Source organism: Eretmochelys imbricata, chromosome 11 (assembly GCF_965152235.1).
Source record: "Eretmochelys imbricata isolate rEreImb1 chromosome 11, rEreImb1.hap1, whole genome shotgun sequence".
Taxonomy (NCBI): Eukaryota; Metazoa; Chordata; order Testudines; family Cheloniidae; genus Eretmochelys; species Eretmochelys imbricata.
In genome coordinates, this window is record NC_135582.1 from 23,887,660 (window position 1) to 23,906,053 (window position 18,394).

At 38.0% G+C, this 18,394-nt stretch overlaps 1 protein-coding gene across 6 annotated transcripts in view; it reads right to left on the bottom strand.

Annotated features, from left to right (window-relative positions):
* ZEB2 (zinc finger E-box binding homeobox 2) overlaps window positions 1–18,394 on the bottom strand; it is a 131,507-nt gene that overhangs the window by 14,654 nt on the left and 98,459 nt on the right. For 5 of the 6 annotated variants that reach the window (XM_077830532.1, XM_077830529.1, XM_077830531.1 and 2 more), the window contains exons 4-8: window positions 16,710–16,781; window positions 7,552–7,740; window positions 6,639–6,853; window positions 4,105–4,213; window positions 777–2,746 (exon numbers count right to left, since the gene is read on the bottom strand). In XM_077830532.1, coding sequence (XP_077686658.1) covers window positions 777–2,746; window positions 4,105–4,213; window positions 6,639–6,853; window positions 7,552–7,740; window positions 16,710–16,781 — 2,555 coding nt within the window. The remainder of the gene's footprint in view (window positions 1–776; window positions 2,747–4,104; window positions 4,214–6,638; window positions 6,854–7,551; window positions 7,741–16,709; window positions 16,782–18,394) is intronic. The other variant, XM_077830533.1, reaches the window with a different exon arrangement.

The window sequence follows — 18,394 nt, forward strand, 5'->3', positions numbered from 1 at the left end:
TAAGTGACCAGATCATATACCCTTTACTCATTGACTTCTATGAGAGTTTACCTGAGAAAGGAATATAGGATCATACCCAAGAACTAACAAATGTAACCCAAATCATGCCCCTTAGATATAAACATGGAGGGGACTTTACATGGAAATGGGCAGGCTCAGGTGCCACTTCCACAGACCATTCCTTTCCATTTCTGGCCCTCCTGCAAACCTCTGTCTGGTAAGTCAATGTAGGGGTAAGTAATGGGAACTGGATGGGCTGAGGGGAGGTGTAGGTTGGCCTGAGGCAGGGCCAAGGTAGGGATACACATTGTCCCTTCTCTGGCTTCATAGAAACTAGTAAAGAAAATATGGAGCCCTTCTTGTGGGTCTTGGAGGCTGCCATGAGCTGGGGGAACTTCCAGGCAGAGCAGTTCCAATGAAGTCATGGTGCTAGGGAGCCTATGCGACTTTTAGTGGTATAGAGCCATTATGGAGGTACAGCACAGTGTTTTCTGTCAATGAGGATTCTCTGGGCCATTGTCAGGTATATAAAATTCTCATGGAAGACAAATATAACCTTAATGAAATTAAAAGCTAAACATTAAATGTGTTCATATTTCTTCTGTTTTGAATAAATGTTCCCACCATACTTTTCAATTTCAAGTTCAAGCTAAAATTCTGCTATGTCTGTTGGAAAGGTTTCATTTAACTTTGGGGACTATTCTTTTTATATAAAAGGACATGACAAGGGATACTGAAATATAGCCTTTCAAAACAAACCAATTATGACTATGTACCTGAAATCCTTGTTTCCGCTGGAACTTTCTCCTTTGCTGCATATCAGCAAAAGTAGCTGCTCCAGTTGGATAAGTATAGGCCATATGTGGTAGGAAGCTCATTTGATCTAGTCCTGGGTATGGTCGCAGCCCAGGAATACTGGTCTGGACTGGTGGCATAAAAGTGGCCGGAGGAAATGCGCTTTGTGGTGGAAGTGTTGTGTATAAAGGTTTGGCACTAAATGGGTTCATACCAAACACTGGGTTAGTGCTTTTATCCAGATTATTTGAATTAGAAAACTCCTTCTTGATAAAAGTCAAGTTCAGCGGCTCATCTGAATTTTCAGATGATGAAGAAACACTGTTGTGGTCTAAATTTATGCTACTAGATTTTGTTTTGTTCTTTGTGGCTATAACACTTTTGGGTTCCTTCATTTGTTTTGGTAAAGACAAGTCCAAAGGCTCAGCCTGAAGCTCCTCAGAGGAGAAACTGTTTGGAGTGTAAGAACTGCTATGGGAGTTTTTAGAAGATGTGGAAGAAAGATTTAAAGGAGAAGGAGTATTGCTCCTGGAGTGGTCCAATTTATCAACTGGTTTAATATTGGTAAAATGTGTAGGTTTTGTTAGCCTGAGAGGAGTATCACAATTAGTAACACTGTTGTGGAGTTCAGCTATAGATGGTGAAGTTATAGAGTCCACAGGCTTTACTGGAGATCTGGCTGACAAAGAGTCTTTAGTGGGAGTGTTAGTGGCAGCCAGCACCGCCTTGGCACTGGTCCTTTCCAGTGATGGTGACCTGGAACTTGAATACTGGTAGAATTTTCTTTGTTCAAACCATTCCTTCACAAATTCCTGAGGAAGGCCAACGGCAATGGAAATTTTCAGTAGTTCATCAGAGTTGGGTTCCATATTCATAGCATAATATGCTTTAAGTACAGACATGTGGTCCTTGTATGAATTGATGGTGCTAGTCATTCCTTTCTCAGAAAGTACTGATGACAACAGGAGGGCTTGCTTATCAACAAACACTCCAGGTTTGTTGGGAACCATGTTTTCATGAGGTTGAAGGACTGCCTTGATTTCTTCATTCATCTTACACAGGTAACGCTCATGCTGATGCAGGGGAATGGGACCAGGAAAGCTTTCTTTACAGAACTGGCATGAAAATGGAGTGGATATATTGTGGTTCTCTATCATCTTATCTTCAGTTACCAGATCTATTAAGGTTCGCAGCTTCTCTTTTTTAATATTACTGAGCTGCCTCCTTGAGTCTGTGGTCAAACTCTGGAGACAAGCTTTGGCTTCATTGACTTTTTCTAATGTATAGTCAATAATACTTTTAGTGGCACCATTATGACTCACTACTGGAAGACCCACTGGTGGAATATTAGGGGAAGTAACTCCTTGTTCCTCTGTTTGAGGGCATGGATCCTTCATGTGATAACCCTTCAGCTTTGAGATCTCTTCGGCCTTGCAGTCCATTTTCTGCCTGGAAACCGTGTTGTCCACAATCTGTAGGACCTTCTGCACCTCACTTAAATTACTGCCTATTGCAGGAAACCCAAGTAGTGGTGCTTCCATCCCTACACCTAAGTGCTGCATTGGACTTTGAGCAGAAGCATGAACTCCTAATGGGCTGGTTGCTCCAAGTCCACCATTCATAAAAGGACTAGCTCCACTAAACCCATGTGTGGCCATAAGAACCTTGTATTCATTGAAATCTAGTGGTTCTGTTTTAATTTTCAGTAAGCCTGTTTGCTCAGACATACTAAGTGGTTTGCCGTTCTCCAGCTTGTTTCTCAGCTGTGTGATGGCTGAATTAGTAGGAGAGGAAGATACAGAATTAGGAGAAGAACCCGTCTTGATATTGTTTCTCATTCTGCCATTTACAGAGATTAAGCCAATACATTTCTTGCTGCTGATGTGCGAACTGTAGGAGCCAGAATGGGAGAAACGTTTCTTGCAGTTTGGACACTCATATGGTTTCTCACCTAAAACAATAATTAAAACCAAACATTAATATATTATTTATTATTATTATTATTATTATTATTGTTACTGTTATAACAATTGATCTTATACATTTACTTAAATAGATATTGATGTTGCCACTGGCTAATAGGAAGAGAGAGGTAACGATCCTACCCGACTGATTACTTATTCTGGGTGCCTAAGAATCCTATGAACATGGCTGAGTCCAGCACCTCTCCCTGTATCACCTCTGTGGAGTCTTCTTGTTTCGAGGTGATCCTAGCTTTTGTGGGGACTTATGCAAAATGGGAGTGATCTCACCTGGCTGACTCCATGCCTGTGATAGCCAAGCAATTCTGTCGCGGTTCTGTTAGTGATGCAGTGCTATTAGTGGCATTACATGTGCTGCTAAAGGAATGTATACATGGGGACTCTGGTTATGTAGAGCCCTGTCACCTCCTAGATACAGTGGGCACAATTAAAACTCATTTGTCACTCCTTAGTGCCACATATTCTAAGAGTAGATGATACTGTTATTGCAGATAGCTTGGAAAGTGATAGGTGAGTTTTTAATGATGTGCACTGTAGTTTAGGTGTAAGGCCTTAATCTTAGCACTTCTGAGGCCAATTATAAATCATTGTTTCCCATTTGACAATACAATGCCTGAAAGTCACCAGATTGACTGAAAAATTGTATTATTTCTCACATGTAGATAAGTCTTCTGCTAAGTAGTGCAGTCAAATCCATAAAGCTTAAATTCAATTCAGCCTTCTCAAAAATGCATTCAGATACTACAAGGATGGGCACTGTATAAAAAATTGGGTCCTGATTCAGTAATCACATCCATACAGGTGGACCTTTGTGGCTGGGAAGAGCTCAACAGGTCTCTGTGTGGACAAAAGGGTCACCTTGTAAAGATTAGATTTATGGATCAGGCCCCAGCCTAGCTAAATAGGTAGATTGATAGCTAGATAGAAAAAAAATGCCTTAGCTTGCAATATAATATGAGTCATTCCTCAGATGTCCATTATCCCAACAAATGAGCCATATTTCATTTATTTCCACTTGGGCATTTTCATTTTTTTAAAAATTTGATCCCTCCAAGAGCCAACTAAACAAAAATTTCTGAATTCCTCTGAACTCAAGCAGCATAACAAAGGATCTATTATTTTTTGTAACAAGCGTTATTATATCAAAATCTTACAGCAAGACCATGCTATTAACAGCATGATAAATGAGGATGAGTCAGATTTTTTTATGAAATACCTTAGTATCTCTAAGAAGCTACGAACAGAACTGTGTAAATTTTAAGCAATCTTTAAAACTCAGCTAATTAAACAAAATGCAAATGAGAACAGCAGCACCTCCGCTACTCACCACTGTGAATTCGCAGGTGTTCCTTCAGATGGTGTTTATATTTGAAGGCCTTGCCACACTCAGTGCATTTGAACTTGCGATTGCCTGCTCCTTGGGTCAGCATTTGGTGCTTGGAGAGAAAAGATTCTGATATGAATTTTATGCAAGAGGAACCAAGAGTTTTCTAGTTAAAAAAAAACAAAATTAATTTAACTCTCTACTTATCAGGCAAACCAAAAGGTCTGCACGTACATTTATATGTCTCATCAGTGTTGCAATAAAAATCAAAATGTTGGCAGTAAACCGAAACAAATGCGAAAGTGCTTTCATATGAGCATTCAATATTTGCTTTAGAATTATTTCCTAAGTCTCTCATCAGAAATGTGTTGCTTTAAGGTATCTCATGATGAGAGAAACTGATCTGTAAAAATATTTGTGGTTCTTATTATTCCTAGTGTCTTCTAAACATGTGGAACACCTCTTGTTTAAAAATCCTGTTTACTGCACTAGTAGAAAATACAGTATTACATATCAGATTTCATTCATTATCAAATATAAGCAACAATATCTTCAGCATGAAGCTGTAGCTGCTGGAAAATTTTTATCACAAACCAGCAGGAAAGATTTCAGCTACCTTTCTTATGGTGGGTTCTCTTCCCCCCCAGTGCTGTGCTAAGGAGTAGGGGCAAAACAAGAGAGCACTTGGTTGAAAGGACAAGTTAAAAGCAGCATAAAGATATAATCAAACACAGCTGACCTTTTTGAACAAGTGAGAAAAGCACTGTGACTTTGAATTATGAAAAAAAATACAGTCATCCACTCTGGATGCTCAAGGTAGGAGGTCAGCTTTTTTCAAGTAGCAATGACACAAAAGCCTATTGCAAAAAAGACAGCATAGAAACGGTATGACAACTGCTAGGGTGTGCTGAATCTTCCCACATTCCTAGTGAGACAGATGGTGTTACATGGGACACAGGGAGGTTTGTTCAAACAGCAGCAACCTTCAAAGATCAAGCAGAGCCCAGCCCGCCGAGCGCCATTGAGGGACCAGCGCTCATATGTTGCTGAGTTGCATAAACAAACAGCAACAGCTGTTTTGTCTCCCCCCATAGCCCTCAGAGGACTACTATAAACTTTAGTTGTGCCACTGTTAATATGATACAATCATTTTAATTTACTAATTGTAAATGCCATGAGCAAATGAGGGGACTTTTCAACACCAAAGCTACCATTCATAATGCGCCAACACAATCAGACTCTTGCATGTGAAAATTCAGACAGTTATGTTGGATAAATATCTAGGAATTTTAACCCAGTGTTTTTAATAATATAAAGCAAAAGGGGGGAAAATCCTCAGATTGTGTTAGATTAAAAAAATTGTATATGAGAATGTATTTGCCTACCAGAAAACCCTGAAAAGGAAGCGATCTGAGAAACTGCACCAGAATCATTTATATTGATTTAAGATCAAGGAAGAGATACTGTTCTCTTAAAAATGCTAATTGCAAAACTGCATGATTAGAAGATGTATGTTTGCCTAACTGAATTTACCTTACGCTGAGAAAAATCTATCAAAAGATATATAGCTGATTATGATTTTTAGTTGTTTCAGAAAAATTAATATGGTATAAGGCCTATATAATTTGACACATGCACACACTCATTTATTTAAGTTTAAGACACACCAGTTGAGTTTCTATTACAACACTCCATAACACCCGTTATCAGAGGTAATTCTCTATAACAGAAGAAATAGTTTTCGTATAGTTTGTAAAAAGCTTTGGAATACAGTCCTTTTGAGTAATCAGTTTGCTTCAGTCACCTGTTCAAGACACACAGCATTGGCTTAAATGTAATTGTGAAATGAACTAAATAATGCAAAGCAGTAATGTTGTAAGATTACTTTCATCATATCAAGGAAAAATCATTTTGATTTATAACAGATATACTGGTAGGATATATAAATTATAGTGATACTGCAATCCTAATGTGTGTATATGTTATTGGTATACTCAAAAAACATAATCTATACATTTTATGGAAAGATTTACTCTAAAAATGTGTAATTTTATTTTAAAAACTAGAATGCAAAATATGCATAATTTTATGTGCTTGAAAAGGTTATTCAAAAATAATGAAAAAAAAATTAGTAGATCTTTTACTATGTCTTTGAGATCCTACTCGCAAAAATTGCGAAGTAAAACTAGGTGAAAAATGGAATTAAAATTGCTGAGATGTTTAATACTGTATAATTAAAATACCACAGTTTCGTTCACTTTTTGAGGAACATAAAAACGAAACTAAAGTCAAGTTAAAGTGCAAATAAAATTTCTAAATTAGAAATTAACACACTCATTCGATCGTGAACATAAGACTATTAAATCATATTAGAAGAGACCATCAAAAAATCATTTAGACCTCAATTAAAGCTATTACCATTAAAAGATCTGCATCTTCAAAATGCCATGAAAAATTAATAATGATTGCCAATCAAAGCAATATCGTTTCTCTAAGGGGTTATTATAGAAGGAAATCACTTAAAACCAACCCCCCACCTGATCTGTCCCTGGCTTGTGCGTCACCATATGCCGCTCGAGCTGGGTGCGGTAGGCAAACGTGTAGCTACACAAAGGGCAAGAAAAGTTCTCCTCATTCTTCTCGTGGCGGTACTTGATGTGCTCCTTCAGTGATGTCAAACGCTTGTAGCCCCGATCGCAGTAGGGGCAGGTCAGCAGTTGGGCAAAAGCATCTGGAGTTCCAGGTGGCAGGTCTGTAGCCGAGAGACAAGAGAGAGAGAAGCAGGCCAAAAGGTCAGTAAATCAATGGCAGCTAATGGGCTTATTGCCCAGGATGGTATGACAGGAATCACTGCAATCTGCTACACTAGAGTGCCATCATTTCAAACTGGCTTCAGAGCACACCAATCCCCTTCCACACCCACAACAAACTTGTATGAATCATTTCGTACTGTGCTAGAAAATTAATTAAAGTCCTTACTCTCGCTTTTTGGAAGACTTAAATAGCTGAAAAACAAAGAAATATTTTTTCTCAATCAATTGATGATTTGCATTCCATTTTAACCTGTTATATTAATATGACACCGGCCAAATCATTCTCATGGACACTTTTTGAATTATTCATCGAGAAGTAAGAGAGTTATGGGTCAATAATCCTAAATTTCTCATGTAAAAATTCAATAGTTCAGAAACTTAAAACCATAGAGAGAGCATTTTTCCTTTTTAAATTAAGCTTTAATTGTTCTTGCTCTTTACTTCATCTACAAAATAATTTGCTGACTAAAAAAATCACAATACACTAAAATTACAGTTCCAATATTTGCTCATGAAATTCCATGCCTCTGCAGCTGCTCTTCAATTTTTAAGGTAAACACCCAGGCATGTAGTGCATTTATAATTGCAACAGCTGCAAGAAGTCAGGATAGTGGCTAAAAATGAATTACAGCCTCACCATTTTCTTCTTGCCCATTGGCCTCTGGAGTGCCAAGGCGAGACAGTTCTTCAGGGGCTTCTGGGTAAATAATGGCTGTGTCACTGCGCTGGAGGTACTCTGCTATGCTGACTGCATGCCCATCTCCTTCCTCCAGTTTCCTTTTGGCAAAATATTCCTCAAAGTCCGACGTGCAATTTGCATTCTTAACTAAAATTGGGGGAAGGGAAAAAGAAGTGGTTTTGAGTGCATTTTCCCTGTAAGATTGGGTAAGTTTATATGGTTGTTTGCAAGAAATGCTGACACTTGCGCTGGAGCTACAAGTCTGTGGTTTGAGCCTGATGATGCTGCAGACTTTAGTCTCACTCGGCCTGCTCCAGCTTCTAACGAAGTCAATGGGAGCTTTGCCATTGACTTTGATGGAAGTAGGATTGGGCCAAATTACATAAATGAGACCATTCATGAATCAGGGAAGCAGAAGTCTACTGGGCCTTGATACTGCAAGTTATTTTGCATGGATGGACCTTTGGACCTCAGGGAACTCCTGTGAATTCAGTGGCTCTCTGTGTAGGTACAGGAGTCCACCTGCTCAGAGTAACTTGCAGAACTGAGACCTTAGGGACCTCTACTCTATCTCTTCTTCTTGCTCAGTTCCCACTGACTCCTACTAAATTGCGGATGCTCAGCTCTCTGCATAAGGTGCTCAGCACCTCACAGGTGTAGGTCTGTAATTTGTGAGTAGTGAAGTACACAACCAATCACCCCTTCAAAACTGCCTTGTCTTGTGCCATTTTATTTTTATTTTTTTTTTATATACAAGAACAAAATGTTACTTTCTTTAAAATTCATAACATCAACCTTATTTTTCTTCCTGGAAAATTCATCTCTGGGTAATTTACAATGGGAAAATACATTGTTTAAAAAATGTGTTGCTCTGTACAATTTTACAAATAGAACCACATGTTTCCAGCCCATAAGTGGGATACAGAGCCTAAAACCACTTTTACAGTCAGTGCTGGAGTTTTGCTTTTTTTTTGAAAATGTAAACCTATTTTTTTATTGTCCGTGCAACGTCCATGAAATATAATATGTTCTCAACCACAAAATATTCTGTTGCTAACAACATGCATTTCTTCTCCCAGCATCTGAATATTGTAAAGTCTGGGACATTACAGACAAATATTAATGCAACCAGAGGAGAACTGGGAAATAGACCATTTTCTTTCTCTAATTTTTAAAATAAAGACAATGAACGGTGGCAGTGAATTTCAGATAGTTATTTTTAACTGACCATAAATTAAATGAATAGTTTACGATCAATTACATTTTTAATGTATTTTTCTGTAGGACAAATAAGAAAGCAAAAATTGTCATATATTTGATTTTTCATGAACCAGTCAAAAGTAAAACAGGCATGATTCTACTCTCCTTCACACCAGCGTAAATCAGGAATGACTCCAGTGAAGGCAGTGGAGTTGCATCAGTGTAAAACTAGTGGGTCAGAAGAATCGGGCCCAAGAAGAATTACAACAGTACAAAACCAGTATGAGTGAGAAACAAACCAAGTCCATTGTGTTTTTGAACCATTAGCAGCTTTGCCTCAATTTTTCACTTTTCTACAAAAATGGAAGTTGCAGGCAAGAGTGGTGTGTTCTCTGAATGTGGAAAATTTTGCCCTTGGTAAAACAGTTGAACATTTCTGTTTTCCCCAAAGTAGAATTTTACCATATTTTAGTTATAAGAAATGGATAATGGAGAGAAATGATAAAATATATCAAATTTACCTAAAAACAAACAAACAAAATCAGTTTTTATAAGAATTTTTTTTTTGTCAAAATGCAAGATGATAGTTCAGCATAGTTTCGTTTGCTGCCCATATACCCCAGGAAGTGCCTTGATATAATTTACAGATGGAGGTAATTCTGGCAACAATCTCATGGCTCTAGCCAATTAGAATTTCCAGTTCCCCTGACTATACAGCGTCTTTCCTCAATGTACAGCCTGCTGAGAATGAGTTAAAAACACAGTGGTGTCCCTAAATGTGGGTCAAGATTAGCAATGGATGAAATCAGCTGGGATAAAATAAGACCGGGCCCATGAAAGGTGCTGAGCAAGAGATAAAAATCCTCTGTTTATCCTTGGAACAGGTATGCAGGATGTACAGCTGCAGTGCAAGCTTCCCCAGACATTCTCCAATATACATCAGCCATACTGAAGATGGACAACGTGGCTGATGAATGAGTGAGATTGTTATTCAACTGCCATTCTAAAATGCTGAAGGAGTTTGAATTTGAGGAGCTGGTTTGGTCCATCATTGCACTATGCAAGCACCACACATTGAACTGATCAAATCAAATCCTCTTTTACCATGTTGAGATAAATAAGTTTTTTATTTAAAAAAAGAAGCTTCCTAAGCATTGGATGGTGTTTTAGCCACACAAACCTTGTTGATTTAAATGGGATTCTTATGGCTAAACCCCTCTAACGGCATCAGTGAGAAGTCCTCTAAAATTTCTCTATAGGCCTTAAACAAGCAAATTTCTGTCAGTTCAAATGAAGGGCCAGCATCATTATAAACTGCTGTCCACACTTCCATGAGTTTTTGACATATTATATGGAAGGAAAGAGGATATGGAACAGCAAATTGTTGAGTTGCTCCTGATTCTTTGTATGTATCTGAACAATCATTATGGCTTCTGTTCAATAACAGTGTCCACCTGATATAGTTCATGTGTTACATACAAAGTACCTCTGCTTATTTGCAAAGAAGCACTTGTTTGTTAAGTAGGATATGATTATATGGAGGAAAGACTGGAGTTCTGAGTGCAAATTACGGTGGAAATATATGTGTGTAATGCAAATGTAACAATTTGTCTTTTATGTTGTGGGGCGAATATAACAAAATGGTGGTTGCTTGTACATAATTATATTTACACACTGAAATGTCAGGCTGTGTTCTGGGTATATTTTTTCCACAGCAGAGCTGAAATGTTCAAAGTTATACCTGAAACCCCACCTTTTACTCCTCACATTGTGTCTAGAATTTGCAGCTCCTGTGGTAATTTATGCCTGTATAGTGTTAATATTCTCTGATACCTTTTCAGCAACTAGGCACAAAAGTATGAATTAAGGATACTATTTCCTTATCCTGAGCACCCTGAGTCTGTGGGTTTTAACCTTCAAAATGTTTGAACATTGCTTTTGTTTCTGCTGTTGCTATTTTATAGATCATCTTAAAAAAAATTAATTAGGGTTGTGCACTGAGGTGATTACTAAGGTACCAAGGGTGAAGGAATTTGTCTCCCCTTCCAGGCAGTGGGATGGCAACAAGATCTTTCCAGAGCCCCTACAGCAGAACTGAGGTTGTGGACCCCTTTCTTGGGGAAATGGCTGGTGATCTATGTAATAATGGATGCATTAGCACTGCCCATTCTCCCTCCTCTTTTGGCTTAGAGCTTTTCCATCTCCATCTCCCCCCCTTATGTTGAGTACATTCACTAGGAGAAAGCGTATTTGAACAGGAAGAGGAGATGGTGTGGTGGCTTTTAGGAAGGGAGGAGAACGAACCTTCCTCCCTTTACCCCCAGAGTTGGGAGGGGCAAAGAGAGGAGCCGATGTGAGAGAGCCTGAAGGATCAGGGGAGTGGGAGGCTTGTTGCCTGCATCTCAGCAAATCTGAGATCCTCGTGGGGTCAAATGTAGGATTTGAACTCAGGTCCTTTATCCCCAACCACCCATGGCAGGGCTGAGCTACTAGTAAAACCTCTAATCCTGAGCTTGGGGTGTCTAGGTTGGCCCAGGAACATGTTTAAAAGCTGATTCTGATCCAGCAGGTTATACTAGCCTATTGTAATATTACAGACTCTAGGGTTCTTAAATCTGTGGCTTTTTTAGCTTCTGTGCACATGCATGGAATCCAGGAGCTAAAGCAAATGTTTATGTCTAATTTTTAAACCCCTAAAAACAAGGGGATTTAGCAGAAAAGCTAACAGATCCTTAACTTAAACAATACTACTGGTACTGTAATATTAAAGATTAACATGAATAGCAAAGGTTGACCATGTGCTCGCCAGTCTCTTACAAGATGCATTACTGTTGAGAATTCAGAAATTACTAAAAAATCGCTTGGTATTACTAAGCAAATCACCTGATTATCATTAGGTGTGCTTCCCCCTAAGACCTTAGTTGTTTTCCATGTAAAAAGCTGCACTCATAGATTCCTTGTGGATTAAAATTACACACAGAACCCACACTCCTATCTGTGAGTCAAGCATTTAGTGCAGTAGGTGACCTCACCAATAAGTAATATTTTAATTATTAGGGCATGGAGAATAGAAATATTTTCAGTTCCAAAGGCTGATGTATCAGAGCCTCATGCTAAAATAAAATACATTAAGAAAAACTATCATTGGAGGAGGTTAGTATCTTTAAAAAGAGAGAGAAAGAGGACACTCAAGGAGCTTGGGAGACCAGTTATTTCTTGTGGGAACTCTTTCTGTGAGGTGGAGATAGCTGCTCCTAATCGCAAACAAAACTAATAAAACCACAGCCTTCATTAGGCAGGAAGTGACAGGCCCTCATTGGTACACATAGATTACGGTCTGAAAACGGCCTATCCTTCTAACCTGCCAAGTTTTACTTCTGTTTTCCTCTCCCCTGAAGGTTTTTTTTCTCCTTCTTTAAATCATATGAAAAACATCGACAGCCAAAGCTTATTAGCCAGATGTTATTAATAGAAAAAGGGAAATTTTGTTTGTTCTTTAACAGGGAATCTGCTCATCTATCTCCTAAAAAAGAATCCCAACTGTAATGAAAGTAATCGGACCAATGAAGTAAACCAAATGATTCTAACAATCAACTATTTGAAAACAGCTTATACAGTACATCATTTTGTTAAGTAGCCCTTTTAGAGACCTTTAGAAACAGTTTGCAAATTGATTTAGCAGGGCTGAACTATGAAATATACCTTTAACTCTAGTGGAAGCTTTTTCTTTTTCTTGTATAAACTTTATATTGCTTAGTATAAAAATATAGAGCATAAAAAAAAGTTTCATGGTAGCCATATATAAAAGTAGCAACTCTTACAGTAGGAAGACAATTGCATAATAAAGATCTTTCTGTTATTTCCTTTCTATGTTAATGACATACTACAGTGAATTTTTTCCTAAAACCAATCACATTTGTTGCCTGGCCAAATAACAACTCTGTAGTTAGTTCTACCATGTGAGTGACTTGGCTATGAAGTCTTCGGGTCATCTAGAGTTGGGGAACCTTACAGGGGTAACATGCCCAGCCTTCAGGAACAAGAAGCATTTTGTATTACTTAGCAGTGACCTCTCAGGGCAATCCCCAAGTATTCATAATGCTCTCCAAAAAAAGTCCCATCTGGACTTCCTTGGGCAAATGAAGGTCATTGTGATGTGGTCTTTATTGAGGGTGTGTCACAGGGTGAGTTGGTGCTTTACAGGGACTGGCATTCAGCCTCACCTGAACCCAGACTTAGTTCATCTGCTTAGATGGAGGGCTAAGTCACCTCAGGGACCTATCCACACTCAAAGCTGGTGGTTGACCAGGGAGGCAATACACTGTGGGAAATTGAGTCAACAGACAGTACCAAAGCCAGACCACATAAGTCCTTACTACAAGGAGCATGTCAAAGAATTACTCCTAACATCCTCCCAAAACAGTTAATATTTGTTATTTAGAGATAGGGTTTTCAAAAGTGCACAGTGAAGCAAGAGCAAAAGCCCCACTGAAAGTCATGTGATTGAAAGTGACTTTCACTATATTTTTTTTTTATTTTTCACAATAGCCAGATGTAAGGTATATTATTTCATATTGAAAAGTACATAAGAACATTCAGATAGAGATTGGATGGCTCTGGGGATTAACAATGGGTTATATGATCTTTCACTTCTAAATCACAGGCTCAAATCAAGCTCAGTTGGAAGTGACCACTAATCCTTACCATCAGAGGTTTTGGTGGTGTAGAGAAGACAGTATAGTTTCCTGTGGAAAGATGTCCACATCACAAGAACAATCCTCACAAATGGCACTAGCTAGTACTCTTATCAATGATCTCAGCAGAAAGGACAAGGTCTCAGATATCACAGCGACTCACCTACCCTCTCTTCCCATTAGCCAGTCCCTTCAAGTTACAGCTGAAGCACCTGATCCGGGCAATTTGGTAAAGTTTGCATCATTGCTGATTCTGAAGTATTTGTGCTATGTACAGAGGACTTTGTTGTTCTGGACCGTCAAGTGGCATCTTTCACTCAAAGTGAAAAAGATTAACAAAAATGTTCTGCTAATTGGATGGCTCAATTTACTAAACACCCTGACATCACTTGGCTTTGTCACAGTCTCAGTTTGGGTGACATTATGCATATATTTTCTGCCCAAACTACAGGTGCAATGATGTTCTTCTCTACTAATAAAAAGAAATGTAACTGGATATAATTATTGTAGTGTTTAACTGGTAAGTTGTTTGAATAAAATATAACACTTCCAGGACCTTATTCTGCCATTGTTACTTATTTGTTACTCAAGCAAGTCACCTGTGGAAGTCAATAGTAATTGTGAATGAGTCAGGTTGAGTGACTATGCCTTCTGAATAAGACCCTCAGATAGTAAAACATTAGCGAGCCAGATGCTTAATTGGTTTAAATTGGTTCTGTTGACTTCAGCTGAATATGTGACACAAGAAGCATATTCACTCCTTGACAGTCATGGGAAGCTTTCTTTGGCCCTATTTACATTAGGAAATTGTGCCAAGCTGAAAATTTGTTTTCAAACACAGCTCCCTCTGACCACCCTCATTCAAAAGTAGACATTCAACTCTGTTCCAGAAAATGTAGACAAGGCCAAGATTCTTTGGGAGGCAGGCTTTGAGAAGGGTCTGACCTGGTCTACATAGTCTGGCTAGGTGTATTTTCAAGATCAGTTTAGGGGGAAGTTATCCTCTAGGATGCCTTTAAAATGCAGCTTGTCTTCTAGTGTAGACAGGGCCACTGATAGCTGTTACATGGGTGTATAGAAAGGAAGGTGTTCCTGTTATTATTGAGGTTTATTTTAAAGAATGACTAAAATAAGGGTTCTTCCCATCACCCAACCCACAGATTTTCTTAGGATTTGGAAAAAAAGGTTGAGTCCCAACATAGGCCAGCCATTACGTGCAATATTCTTCCTTGCTCCACTTATGTGAGAACCTCTAATCATGAAGAAGTTGTGGGCGTTTCACATGGTCTGTGATTTCTCAGTCCCACAGTCCACTACTCCAGAGTAACTATTACATTTTAAATGGCAAAGCAATGAGACCCTTTAGAGGGTGTCTGGCTTTTGTTTGAAAACAAATCTTCAACAAGGCACAATTTCCTATTTTAGACAGGGCCAAAGGAAGCTCCCCATGACTGTCAAGGAATGATTACACTTCCTGGGTCAGATCCTCAGCTGAAATCAACAGAATAACACTGATTTAAACCAATTAAGTGAGAGAGGGCTGTAGGCCTCATGTCTATGCCCAGAAGATGATTTCTGACTGGTTTCCAGGAAGAGTGGGATGCCTCTTTTCTGGATTAAGAGTAGAGTATGATCTATGGGGCTGTCAGTTGACAGATCTTGTAATACCTTTCTCCTAAAGAGGAGACCCAAGGCCAGAGTACAAAGCAGGAAGAAGAGACGATCAGAAACTGGAAAGGAGTGGTATGTGGCAATAGGCCACAAGTTTTCCCCCCTCCAAGGAGACAACTCAACAAGTAGGAAGGAATCAGGGCTTGTTATGGTCAGAAAAATGTGTGCAAAGATAGTCACAAAGCCTGAGAGGGGACCTGAAAGATTATGGTAATGGTAAATCAGATAAGAATCCAGCCTTTTTTCTGAATCAAACATCTGAACCTTTCCATGTCCAATTACTCCAAATACCATGTATGAGTCATCACCGTATGAACATATATTTTAAAATCACTTGTTTTTTCAATATTTGTTATTTTCAGTTAGGTATAGAAATATTATTAAGGATATATATCATGATAAACTGTGACTCCGTTCTAATCCACTCATTACTTTTTCATGCATAAATCTAATGTATGAAAAAAATAATTGACATGTTTCTATTTTTCTATTATTTTCTCCCACAAGAATTAGGAAGTACATTTCTTCTGTTATTTAGTAAGGACACAGTAGGTTTTATGTGGGTGTGTACCAGCATTAAGGATGTGTGAGTAATAAAATCCTTATAACATTTGGGTACCATCTTTTATAATAACATTTCAAGAAGGCAGTACCTATGAATCAAACATTATAATGGGATGCATAACAACTTACCTGTGCTGGAAAACATCTACATATTTAAGTGTAAATCTAGCAGAAAGCAAGGTGAATGTAGTATAATGCATGAAAATCAGCTATGTCAAGGATGGCAAAGGATCTTATGCCCTTTGGGAAGAACATGGTCAAACTCCAGAATTCATTTGGATAGAAAAATAGTAACAGAAACTTTTTACGGCCTTTCACAGCTATAGAAAAAAAGAGATCGCTCAAAAATGATGACTGTTAAATATCTATGTTCCCTTTCTTTTTCCACAGAAATGTATGGATTTTAAGAAGGGAAAGAAAGAGATGTGGAAAGTAGAAAAAAAAGATTAGCTAGAAACAAAATAATCTCATAGATATGCATTTAAACTATGTATCTGTACATATATGGGGGGTTGTGTGTGTCTTTCTGAAAAGATATCTGGATTCTCTGAAGTATCTTACTCTCTATTCCCTGTGAATATGGGGTTGTCATCCTTATTATCAAGTCCTTTGTACAATCTCTCTCTCATTAAAAGACTACTGTATCTTGGCCCAGGTACTTTAAACTCGTTCATTCAGCCTGGCTGTGAAAACGTCTCCTCACAATGCTAAAATCTATTAGCTTACAAGAATGCAGTTAAAATGTGTGAGGTTGAGGCATGGTGGGGAAAAGAGAGATTGAGTTTTCACTGAATACCCAGACTGTACCATTGTAATCAAATTTGGGGGATAGGGAGTGGGAACTGAAAACAGTACAATTATTCAAACATTTCTCAATTGTTCAGCTAGACAAGTAAATAAATTGTTTAGCCACTTCTTCCCGTCATGCACAGCTAATTCTAAATGACACAGAACAAACATGATGTTCAAATGGACCATTTCCCTTACCTGTACCATTGTTTCCAGTGGTCTGAATTGTGGCTTCAGGCCCCATAGTGTCATATTCCTCCTTCATTTCTTCTGTAAAATAAGCACATACATTTTTAGCATTTGCAAATTATTGAACAGCTCACAAAGCTAGCAAGCACACTGCAGTAACAAGGTACATTCCTTTAAAGGAAACAGAGAAAAGGCCTGTTCTAAGTCTCTATACAATGGCTTTGTTCTTGCAATTGAATGAATTCAATCATGCTAGCTGGACAAGAACTTATTTACTTTAAACATTACAGCAAGTGGTGAAAACCAGAGGTATTTATTTGGGCCAAATGAAGGCCTTTTTCTGATATCAAATCCAATAAGCAGTGAGGTAGAAAAAAGCTTCTTATTTTTAATAATCAGTCAACTACAAGTTAATTATATTTACCTGGGAAGAACAGAAATGTTATATGAAGTGATGGTAAATACAGAAGAAAGGGTTCTGGACAGCAGATCTATCTATTAAGAATATTATCATACACCTGCTATTTGATTTATCATCCTCATTTTAACGATATAGACTTGGAGTGAGGAGTGTATTAAAATCAGAGGGTGCAAAAATTTCTAAATTTTAAACCGTGAACAGCTCCATTATGTCTGCTTAATTTGTCTATGCTCCCTTTGCATTTGCAAAGTATAGATTCATGCTCCAAAACTGGATTATTTCACATGGAAATTAGTACTTATTGTACAGAATTATCTGTCTATCCATCTATTTGTTATGGACCAATTTAGTTTTGGTGAAGTTGCTGGCGTGGAAGGTATTTTAAAATAGGGTTTATAAGGAGGAGCTAGCTTCAGCCTACTAATGGATAGAATATCTTTTTGATCTATTTATTCATCTAATGTAGATATTTCTAAGGTGCCTATCACCTTAATTTCTTACTGATGATTTGTTAGTGCAGATGCAACAGGTACTCACACAAACTCGGTGGACACAATTTAGGTGCCCACATTTGAAAATCTGCCCCTCAAAATGATTTTCACAGGCAAAATCAAATACACACAACTCTCTCTCTCGCTCATTCCTTTCCATTTTTGGCCAGTTCGCCTTCCTTTTCCTCTTTGCACACATGCACAAATATATAAATCTATTTCTTTCATTTTATGTGCAAACACAACAGTACTTAGGATTTGAGATTTAAAGAGAGGGCCTGATGAGTTTTATATTTAGCTGGATTTGTAAGGAATGAAATCAAGAATAGCATCCAGAAATGGTTCAACAAAAAAAGGGTTTTCCACAAATGATCATGAGCCTGTGATGAATTGGGAAGGGGGAGGTTGGTTAGCAAATCAAATGACAGAATATCAAGGAGGTCAAAACACTATTCAAATTCTTATCGGTACATGAAACATAAAAATTGTTATTCCTCATTCCTCATGACAGAAAGTGGCTCAGTATTAATTTAATGACAATGATTTGACTGAAGTCAGGGGGAATAGTTTAAACAGAACACATTCTTGATTCATTCTTAAATTTGCAATCTTGTAGTATTTTTCAGATATCACATTCTATGATATATATTCTACAGTAGAATAACAGGTTCTAATTGTATCATTCTAAACAAAACTAAAGCACAAAATGACTTAATTCAGAGCTTTACAATCAGTGTACAATGCTGAAGTATAACTATATATGTTTACGGCTTTGAAGATTA